Source organism: Protobothrops mucrosquamatus, unplaced genomic scaffold (genome assembly GCF_001527695.2).
Source record: "Protobothrops mucrosquamatus isolate PMUCROS unplaced genomic scaffold, P.Mucros_1.0 scaffold1509, whole genome shotgun sequence".
Taxonomy (NCBI): Eukaryota; Metazoa; Chordata; class Lepidosauria; order Squamata; family Viperidae; genus Protobothrops; species Protobothrops mucrosquamatus.
The window spans coordinates 155459-167080 of record NW_015387681.1 but is presented as its reverse complement, the minus strand read 5'-3'; the positions used below and the strand labels follow the sequence as shown (position 1 = coordinate 167080).

General features: G+C 38.3%; 1 protein-coding gene across 1 annotated transcript in view; it reads left to right on the top strand.

Moving 5' to 3' along the window:
* Positions 1-11622, top strand: part of LOC107293122 (protein CASP) — a gene marked incomplete at its 3' end in the record, with an annotated part of 250943 nt that overhangs the window by 92306 nt on the left and 147015 nt on the right. Inside the window, exon 2 of the mRNA XM_015822256.1 lies at positions 10594-10704. Within this exon, the coding sequence (XP_015677742.1) occupies positions 10594-10704 (111 nt within the window). The remainder of the gene's footprint in view (positions 1-10593; positions 10705-11622) is intronic.

The following is an 11622-nucleotide window of genomic DNA, read 5'->3' as shown; positions in this document are numbered from 1 at the left end:
CTCTTAAAAGCCATCTGCTGGGAGACTAGTGATCTTTCTTGGGCAGTTGGTTGGCCACTATGAGGACAAACTGCTGGCCTAATGGGTCAGAGGTCCAATCCAGCAAGACAATTCTTATGTTCTTGGCAGGATGACTTAGGTTCTACCAAAGTCTATTCCTATAGAAGTCAAACAAGCTTGCCAGTAATTTCTCAAAATGCTAAGTATATGTAAGTGTATTTAGCTTCAGCAAGGTTGCTGCAGTGTGGTTTCCAGAAAGTGCTATGGTTCTTTAGTAGAGGAGGCACTTTAGTTACTAGTCTGTAGTATATCGAAGATAATTTGCAAGGGTAGTCTACGTCCATATCAGGAGGTTAGACTTTCACTTCCCAATAATTTGGGAAGGTGATTCTAGCAACAAGCAATTAGAGGAAAGGCTACTTAGAACCCTCAGAAGACTGTGCTGCTAGGGTTTTGGTGGTAGTACGTGAAATATATCAAGAATAAAATCATTCTCTGGCTGCGATTGCACAACAAGCTTAACCAGGTCAATAAAAACTATTGCAAATACATTTGCATAATATGGTAAGCTTGGTTAGTTTTGTGCCACCTTAGAATATTATGCAAACCTATACCATTTGGTTAATTTATGATTTAATGTATTATGCAAACCCAGAAAAGCTTCCAAGATCAGCATGATGTGGAAAACCATTCAATGACAGTAATGGATGCTTAGTAGGAGATTTACCTGTATATGGAAAAATAGGATGAAATAAGATGGGAGGTTGAAATGAGATGCAATGGAGAATTGTAGAAGGTGATATGACTCAGTGGAATTCTGTGTGGGACCACTTCTTTCTGCAATGACCTAGGTCTATGATAAAGTAATTTCTGTGTGTTTACATAGTGTCAGGGTTTTCGTTTTGTGATCTTCGGGTCTCTATCAATAATAGGATCACGACTTATCCATGACTTAAACTACGGTCCACTTGTAGTACTTTTTCCCACATGTACCTTTGTATTATCTTAAGAAGACAGAAGGTAATAACGGAAGAACTAAAGACTAGTGTGTATGCAGGGGAGGTTGGGGAAGGACTTAAAGAGAGTCTTCTGAGGAAGATTACAGAGTAGGAGATGGTGATTTTTTGGGGGGATATTTGAATCTAAGCCAGTACTAGAGTAATCGAAGAACAGATGTCTTGTGTCTCCTGAATGCCCCGGTGTATGCAATCCGCTGGGAAACACTTTTGCATCAGCTTAACTGTAGGGAATCCTCTAGCCCTGCAGAAATTGTGCTTAAGTAGCCTTTTCTCTGTTGAACATTTCTATACTTATTATATATTTCATCTAAATAATCATTTATTTTGTCCCAGTATTTTTATACTGGTCCCATTACAATTGAGCCTGAAAGAATGTAATGTACCATAATAAAAACAATACATTCAAATAATATAAAACAGTGGAACACCCCTGGGAAGGGGAAGGAAGTAAGAACAAAACAGAAACTATTCATCTGGTTTCATACAGGGAAGGCCTGGGGTAAACAAAAAGGTTTTCAACAGGTGCCTAAAAATTCTAATGGAGGTGCCTCATAAATTTCAGGGAGGAGAGCATTCCAAAATGCAACAGTCATCAGAGGGAAGATCTTCCTATGAGTAATCGTAGATGACACTTCGTGGTTCTCAGCAAACATGGCAGGGCCACCTCTATAATCTTAGCATCAACCAGGGCTGTAACAGCGAAGGCTGTCTTTCAGTATATCATTCCCAATTCTCTTTAGAGCAGTGGCCCCCAACCTATTGGGCACCAGGGACCAGTTCCACGGAGAGAGGTTTTTTGGCAGACCGGAGAGGATGTAGTTTCACGTGCTGCCTGCATCCTGCTTTGCTTGTTTCTGGCATGCCATGGCCTGGTGCCAGTGCCAGTCCACAGACCGGGGATTGGGGACCCCTTGTTTAGAGTTTTATATATAAAAAGTTGAACTAAACCTGAGTTAGTAGCTTCCTAACAATATCTTACTTCAGCGGAGATATAAAATGTGCACAACAGGTGTCCAGCTGACAACTTGGTTGCCACATATCCCACTTAAATGCAACTTCCAGGCTGAGTGCCAAGATAGCCTCATTTAGAGTATATTATACTAAGCTAAACCTGAGGTTCTTAGTTTTCCTGTCTGTTTATCTGTCTGCTGTAAGAAGCCAGCAGTTAAGGTGTCTATGGCTAAAATCAAATCTGAACTTTCTTTGAAGAGAGGTGAGCTAACCAGTGTTATCTAAAAATTTTGTCATCAGATCTGGGGGGGGGGGGTGTCAGGAGGTGGGGTTTAGATCTGTTTTTCCCCTGGCTACTCTTTTATGTGTGGGTTTGAGTTTCTTGGTCTTTCTGTTAGCCACCTGGAGTCATTAACTTGAGATGGGCAGCCATGTTAAATAAGTAAACAAACAAACAAATAAATAAATTTATGCTAAGCAACAGGAATGTAATCATCTTACCCCCAGAAAGAGGTATTTGCAACAGGGTAGCATTTAGTGAAATCCTCTGGATCAAAAAAGAACTTACATCTTACTGTAAAAAAAGAACTGATCACTATAGGCCAGTGATGGAGAACCTTTTAGAGACCGAGTGCCCAAACTGCAACCCAAAACCCACTTATGCATCGTCGAGTGCCGGGTGGGTGTGGCCCATTGAGTGGGCATGGCCAATTGGGTGGGCATGGCTGTAGTGGTAATGGCAGACTGGGTGGGACTAAAAAGTTCAATCAATTCCAACTTTGCAAGATCTTTTTTTCCCCGCGAGAAGTTGAAATTGACTGATTGAACCTTTTTTTTTTTGCACATGGCGGCGGAGACCTAAAGCGAAAAGGTTTTATAAAACCCAGCTGAAGGCCTAGGACTGGGGCGACGGCGCGCGTGCCCACAGAGAGGGCTCTGAGTGCTACCTCTGGCACCCGTGCCATAGGTTCGCCAACACTGCTATAGGCCCTTCACTGCTCCAGAGAGCTCTGTTGAAAATGCAACAGGGAATATAAATATTCTTGTGGCCTTCACTTCAACACCGGGGCATCACTGTGAGCAGTAATATGTCTGATTGGTGCCCCAGAACACTTGAACTTCAGAGCTTCTGAGAAAACCAAGGAGAGCCATAGGCTTCAGTGTGTTGGACAGGCACTTGGATTTGATCTTATCACTGTTCCTGATTGGTTTTTTTTATTTCCTAGACAAACAAGAACCCCATAGCAGGTTCTCTAGTTCCGGCTTCTGAAAATTCTTCCAGAACACTGAAGAATTAAACAGATTTCAAATATCCTCCATATGTTTAACTTGTTACTAATCTTAATAGACAGTGGAGCAACAGTGCCTCCTCTCCCATTCAAATCCTCACATCCTAAAACAGAACTGAATTGAAGGTGTGTCCTGACCTTTGTGTGTTTGCCCAATGCAATTTGAGATGGACCCATCACTTTCATTGAACTGGTGGGCCCTGGTAGAACAGTTTCAGAATGAATCTTGAAATCTGCACAATCAGACTTGAGATCATCTTGGTTAGGAGGCTGTTCGGGAACAGGGTGGGTAGTATGAATCTATTGTAAAAACTCTACACTGGAAATGAGATTTTCATCTTTTTTGGTTTAACAGATTTGAAGTTGAGTTTATCCATTTGGGTTTTTTAAAGTAAATCTAAAGAAGCCATGCTAATTAGGAAGAAAAAAAATTCAAAATCCACTGTCCAACCATAAGATCTATGACAATTTGCCATGGCCAACTCGCCGTGGGACAACTTGTTTTGGGCAAGAGTTAACACTAATATTGAAGAAAGGGTGGAATAGAATCATTAAGGAAAGGAATGAAAAAAGAGGGACAAAATGAAATGTGAATGACAGAAAATAAATATTTTTTTAAACTATTTGAAATAATGAAATTGAATTGTCCTGTGAGAAGTTGATTGTGGCAAGTTGTTCCATTCTGTCAACCATATATGCATAAGTTTGTAGGCAAACATCTCCATCTGGCAAGAGAAAGCAAAAGAGGAAAAATTGCAGCTAAAAATAAACTATAGATCTGCATGAAAGGAAGAATTGCACATGCATTCGTTTCTACTGGGTTCCTTCATTATTAGTTTCACCCCAGAACCTTTGAGAACAATGGAAGTCTAATGGTTAAACCAACAATAATTAATAAATAATAATAATAACAACAACAACAATAACAACTTTATTGTCACTTTGAACGTACACCAATCGGCATACATCAAAATGAAATTTCGTTGCATACAGCTCTCAAAGAGTCACCACTTCCGATATACACTCCTTGTTCGTGGCCAGCTCAAGTTACAGATCTTCCATTTTGGTCTCTAGGGAGCGAACGATGGCAAACAGGACAGATGGAAATGGAGCTCCATGTGGATTATCCCTCAAATTAGCTTGTATTCCTGCACGACAACCTCGCCCTTATTTGCAATAGAATCCGTCGCTGGGCCAGCAGTCAGATCTTGCTGCCGGCAGAACAATTTCAAACAGCACCCGATTTGGTTCCAGCTACTGTATACTTGAGCTGCACAGGCTTCTAAGTATAGTTCCTCTCTTGATTTTTTTAAAATCAGTTTTAGTGCTTTTCAGTTGGTTTTCTTCATGAAAAATCCCTCCCATATTTTAAAGTGTGATTGGTGGGAGCTGTATATTTTGGTCTTGTGCTTTAACAGATTGCTTGATAATGTGTTGTTGAAGGCCTTAGGCCTAGGTATCAGCCATATTGGTTTCTGATAAGTATGTACAGACACAGACACACATGCACATTTTCTTTTTGGCTGCTTGACTCTGGGATGAATTTCAAGATTTGTTTTCCCAACCGTTAAGCGTTTTGTTCTTTTTCCTTTAGTTTTCTATTTCAACTACAGTCATTCAAAAAGTATTCAGACCCCCTTCATTTTTGTCAAATTTGTTATACTGCAGCCTGATTCTACAGTTGTTGAAATTCACTTTTTTCCCTCATTAATCTACACTCAATAGCCCATAATTACAAAGTGAAAACAGAATTTTAGAAATGTCTGTAAATTTATTAAAAAGAAAAAAACTGATATCACATTGGCATAAGTATTCAGATCCTTCGCAACAACACTTGAAATTTAGCTCCAGTGCCCCCCATTTTTCTTGAATGTTGCTGACATGTTTCTACACCTTGATTGGAGTCAACCTGTGGTAAATTAAATTGGTTGGACATGATTTGGAAAGGCACACACCTCTCTATAGAAGGCCTCACAGCTGACAATGCATACTGTAGCAGAGCAAAAAACATGAAGGCAAAGAAACTGCTCGCAGAGCTCAGAGTCAGGATCATTACAAGATCTCGGGAAGGCTACAATAATTTTTTTGCTTCATTGAAGGTTCCTAAGAGCACAGTGGCCTCCATAATTCTTAAATGGAAGAAGTTTGGCATAACCAGGACTCTTCCAAGAGCTGGTCATGTGGCCAACTGAGCAATTGGGGGAGAAGGGCCTTAGTAAGAGAGGTGGCCAAGAACCAAATGGTCACTGAGTGAACTCCAGAGATCCTGTGTGGAGTTGGGACAGAGTTCCAGAAGGACAACCATCACTGCAGCCTTCCACCGATCTTGGCTTTATGGCAGAGTGGTTAGACGGAAGCCTCCCCTCAGTGCAAAACACATGAAAGCCCACTTGGAATTTGCAAAAAAGCACCTGAAGGACTCTCAGACTGTGAGGAACATAATTCTCTAGTCTGATGAAATCAAGATTGAACTGTTTGGCCTCAATTCTAAATGTTCTGTCTGGAGGAAACCAGGCACCGCTCATCATCCCAACAGTGAAGCATGGTGGCAGCAACATGCTGTGGGGGTGTTTTTGAGCATCAGGGACTGGGAGACTGGTCAGGATTGAGGGAAAGCTGAATGGAGCAAATACAGGGATATGTTCAATGAAAACCTCTTCTACCTCAATCAGGACCTCAGACTGGGTTGAAGGTTCACTTTCCAACATGACAAGGATCTTAAGCACACAGCCAAGACAACACAGGAGTGGCTTAGGGACAAATCTGAATGTCCTAAGAGTGGCCCAGCCAGAGCCCTGACTTGAACCCTATTGAACATCTCTGGAGGAAACTGAAAATAGCTGTCTACTGACAGTCGCCATCCAACCTGATTCAGCTTGAGAGGATTTGCAAGGAAGAATGGCAGAAAATCCCCCAATCCAGGTGTGCAAAGCTTGTTGCGTCATACTCAAAAAAAGACTCAACGCTGTAATTGCTGCCAAAGTGCTTCAACAATGTACTGAGTGAAGGGTCTGCCAGTGTTTTTTTCTTTTCAATAAATTTACAGACATTTCCAAAATTCTGTTTTCACTTTGTCAATATGGGGTATTGAGTGTAGATTAATGAGAAAAAAATGAATTTCAACACTGTGGAATCAAGCTAATGTAACAAAATTGACAAAAGTGAAGAGGGTCTGAATACTTTCTGAATGCATTGTATTAGAATCAGCTGACCTGATTTCTTTCCTTTGTATATTCAGCAGAATCGTAGAATTTTATGAGTATTTTATGGTAATCTAAGCTATCAAGAGGCAATCAGATTGCCTATTTTTGCCCTACTTCATAGGGCTTATTCATGAAGTACTGTATGTAGAAATAGGATTGTAAGCTAACAATGTAGAATGAATTTAAATGAAAGATTTCAGAAAAAAATGTTTAAGATTTCTGTTACTATCATCTTGAAGCAGAAAACTTGTATTCTCGTGCCATCATTTTATACAACCTGCAGGGTTTTGTTAGATTCTTCCTAATCTTTGTGCTAGTTAACCAAAGGTTAAATGGTAAAAGTAAAAATTTCCATAGTAACAGGGAAGTTTTGAATCAACTTACTGTAATTAGGGATAAGTTTGCAACTGTATGTTACACATCAATAGACTGTTACCTAAGGTTCATCAAATTACAGATCAAATTAATTGCATGCAACTATAAAATAGCATAGTTTTCTATGTCCTGTGAGTGTCTTCTTGAGTTTGGATGTCTTCAGATCCGCCCAATATTCATTCAGTTGTAACATCCATCTTTAATTGAACCAGAAGACATAGCCTCTTACTTCTCCCCTGGATTTGTGAGAAGCTGCAGAAGAACAGAAACATTGCATTAATGTACTTGTTTGAAAGCAATCTACAGTTCTGCGTGTACTAAAAAGTAAAATCTCCAAGGACCTAATTGTTTCAGTTAATTCTCTGTAAGACTATTTATTTTACTGCCCAATGTGATGTAGGGTGTTCTACAAGGGTTAGGAATGCACACATCCAAACCAGGAAGAATTGATCTCAATTTTAATCAAGAGATTCATTGTTAGTGTACTCTCTATTCCTATCATGTGCCTTTTCACTTCTATTAACTATTGTTAAAATGTACTTGATTCTTTTGTTTATTATGGATTTGTAGTAAGAATTTGGTTAAGGAACTTGGGTAGGCAAGGAACCTTTTCAGCTTTGATTGTAATTAATGTTGCAAATAGTGAAGTAGTGGGAAGGAGGAATGTTGTGGGAAGAGCATGCATAAAATCTAGTCTCTTCAGTATTTGCTCTTTTTTTTGGTATCCTTATAAATATTGTATGATGTGTGACTTATATATGAAACCCTGGAGCAAAGGAAATTCTGCCAGGTTTGGGACCTTAACCATCGTATAATTTCATCTGAAATCTCTTGTCTCTTTAGTTTGGTTCATTTGAGAGCTTTTAATTTTGTTAATTTCTTTTTGGAATGGAAAGATCAGAAGTGTCTTGTTGGAGCAAATGGCCCCAGCAGCTTGCTTGCGTTCTCTCTCAGTAGTGAGCTGTTTTTCTCACTTCTCATGAACGTCAGATTTATTCACATTGAAAGGAAATCGATCACAGGTAAAGAAAAATCTACGGGCAAATCCTCCCCCAAGGTACATAACACAACTTCTATTGACTTCATGGAGATGCAGTGCACATACTTCAATTTAGTACTTAAATAGAGCGAACAGCGATGTGAGAAAAGCAGTGTATAGCGATGCAGAAATAGAAGCAGAACTGGAATGCCAATACCTGTTCTGTATAAAAGTAGCATCATCCATTGAGTACATGTGGAAGACATGATGATGACATTCTCTCAAATGTGTTTTCAGGTCTGATTTTTTTGGTGCATAGACCAAGCATACCTGGGATAAAATGGCAGATTCATTAATATAACCACTGAAGGATACACGGATTTCTCTTGAGAAGTTTTGTTCTTGCATTTTTTAAAATCTGGACCAGAACCCATAATTCAGATATAAAATAGGCTTCTTTAGCTTGATGCTCAAATCATAACATGTAACTATGATAATTATTAAAATATTATTTCATTAACTATGTATAGTTTTATGACTTTGTTCAACATGATGAAATTGAAAAATCATAACATCTAATTTCTGGTTTGGCATGTATGGATATTGACATACAGAGCATATGGAAGGTAAATAATGCTCGGTCAGAAGGGATGCTGCATATTATAATATATAGTGCCAGGAAGATGTTGCTATCTCTTTATCAGAACACATCTAGAGTTACAAAGGTGTCAAATGTTTTAAAGCCAAAGACAATGGCAGGCAGTCTTTTGGTGGGCAAGAAAGATAGTTAATATTTTTGGGGTAGTACAAAGAGTGCTTTGTGGGAATATGCAAAGGAAAAGTGGAAGCATCATGCATGTGGGAAAAACCATGAATTTTGGTTGTGGTAGTTAGAAGCCAAAGTGTGCCACAATTGACTCTCCTGACAGCAGGGATGCCGATTGTAGCATGAGTATGACTAAGGCAGTTAAGCCAGTGCACACCTTTCATGTTTCCTTAAAAAGCATTATGTGAAAACTTGACCAAAATCATGATTGGCAATGGAGCTTTGGGCCATCTGGAGATAGCAATAAAAATGTTATTATCTCCATCTGGAGATAACAATGACATATGGAAAATTGTAATGTAATGGAAGAGATGTAACTCTGATAAGGAGTTTGAGTTAGTGGATGAAATGAAAGAAATGAAATGAAAGAAAAATGGATGTGTGTCTCTGAAACTTAACATATAAAACTGGATGAAGGGAAAAGATGTAATAGATCTGAATGAAGATGACCTCATCTGAATGGAGTTGTTGATGATGTATGCAGAAAAATAAAATATAGACCTAATTGTGAATGAAAGGGCTAAAAACCGAAGAATGGAATGGTGTCATCTAGGTAATTGTGGGTGTGTATGAAAGTAGGAACCCAGATTTGGTATAGTTATATCTTGTGCTCTAGGGAAAGTACAGGTAGTCCTTGACTTACGACCACAATTGAGCTCAACATTTTTATTGCTAAGATAGATATAAGTGAATTTTGCCCCATTTTATGACTTGTCTTGTCACAGTTCTTAAGTAAATTATTCTACTTGTTAAGTTAGTAACACAGTTAAGTGAATCTGACCTTCCCATGACTTTGCTTGTCAAAAGGTCACGAAAGGGGATCACACGACCCCGGGACATCATAAATATGGGTGAGTTGCCAAGCATCCAAATTTTGATCACGTGACCATGGGGATGCTGCAATGGTTGCAAGTGTGAAAAACGGTCATAAGTCACTTTTTTCAGTGCTGTTGTAACTTTGAATGGTCACTAAATGAACTGTTGTAAGTCGAGGACTTACTTGTATAGCAAAAGAATTGCAAGTTTAAAGAAATATAACTGCTAATAGAAATATAGGAGTACAATGTAGTCTGTGATGAGGAATGAATGTGCCTTGTGAACTATGGAAAAGGCTATCTAAGAACATGCTCCTTACTTTGTTTTATGGAAGTAAGAGTTGGCTATGTTAGGAGCAAAATAAAACCAGCCAAATGTAGCAAAAGCATGATGGTTATTGTAGATACTCTGCTTTAAGTTGCTTACCCCAGAGCCTAAAGTGCGATAGTCAGGAAAATGTAGATGAGATGTGAAATGGAAAGTGCCCTTCTCTGGCTCAGAGGTGCACAATCCATGGCTTCCTTTCGATGCTGCTTGCTTTTCTCCCCCCCTCCTCTCAATCCCCAATCAGCTGTGATAGGCTAATTGCCATGCAGTTGAGCTCTGCAACTTCCTTTCTGATCTAACCTTTTTTCATAGTGGGGCTGCCAGACTGTACCAATTGATATTATCATTCATTCAGTAAAAAATAAAATTAATATAGTCACAGTGATGTTACAAGTTCTAAGAATAGATTGTGTAGATTAGGAAAAAAGGCTTTATGGTAAGAGTGAATTGGGAAGGAAACACTAACTGAGTCTTATTTCAAATTCTTGAAAACCCTGAAAAGTCAAGGAACGTAATACCTTTGTGTTTAAGAATCATTCACGATAGTTAAAAGACTAAATAAACTCGTTCCACTACACTGCAGAGAAATGCTTGCAGCAGATGTAATTTCTCATTCTCAGCATCTAAATTTCCTTTCTTTAAAACAACAAAAAAGAAACTTTACAGAGGCCAGTTGTAACTTTTGGTGAGGGATTGGTAACGAGATATTTAAAAGAAATAATGACTTTAATGGGGGATATAAAATACTTTCATTAATTGCTTTTTGCTCACAGTTAAATGTATGCTTTGTCTTTCTTTTTTGTGATAGCGAGAACTTGATGCAACGGCGACAGTGTTGGCTAACCGACAAGATGAAAGTGAACAATCAAGAAAGAAACTTATTGAACAAAGCCGTGAATTCAAGAAAAACACTCCAGAAGTAAGTTGCAATACAACACAGATTTTGAGCTGTTTTTCTATAGCATGAAATTGACTATTTTAATCTGTTTAAATTAGCTGCAATGGCCTGTTCTTCCAGGTTATTTCTCAGACTTCTTCTGGCAAATGAAATCTCTCGTTTTCTCTCTCTCTTTTACTTTCTATATGAGAATTTTTAAAATATCTGGCTTTGTACCCTGGATGCGTTAGGATTTCCCAAAAAGATTGCATAGCATGATTTATTGTGCAGACTTTTTAAAAAGAACTGTCATTTCATCAAACTAATTAGGAGCACAATAAAATAGAATACACTGTAAATTTGGCAGTTTCATAATGTTAATGAACTACTTCAGATTACTGTAACTATTAAATATATGTATATGTAAGACAACTCTGGGCATGCTGAAATGAATATGTCAATAATTTTCAATGTCATAATTTTTCAATTAAGACTTCTAAAATGTAAAAGAGATTATGCTGCTGCATGGAAATATCTCAACATTTTGTGGAAGAATCCCAGAAACATTATGTTTTGAAAGAAGCATTTATACCATATTTAAATGTGCTGTGTAATTATTTTTTCTTAAATGCTAATTTAAGTGGTTTTGGCTATTGGAAAGCTGTCAGGATCTTTATTTAATACATTATATAAAGCTAAGAAGGCATACTTTTTAGTGTTCCTTATTTAAACATAGATCCATTTAACATACTAAATGAACCTCCCACACTGCGCTTCCTCATATATTGGTTTCCATCCATTCCATTTATTATAGATAATATCCTATTTAGTTTATGATGTCAGAAAAAATACCGTATTTTCCGGCGTATAAGACGACTTTCTAAACCCTGAAAATCTTCTCAAAAGTCAGGGGTCGTCTTATACGCCCAGTCGTCTTATATGCCGGAATATATATGGTAG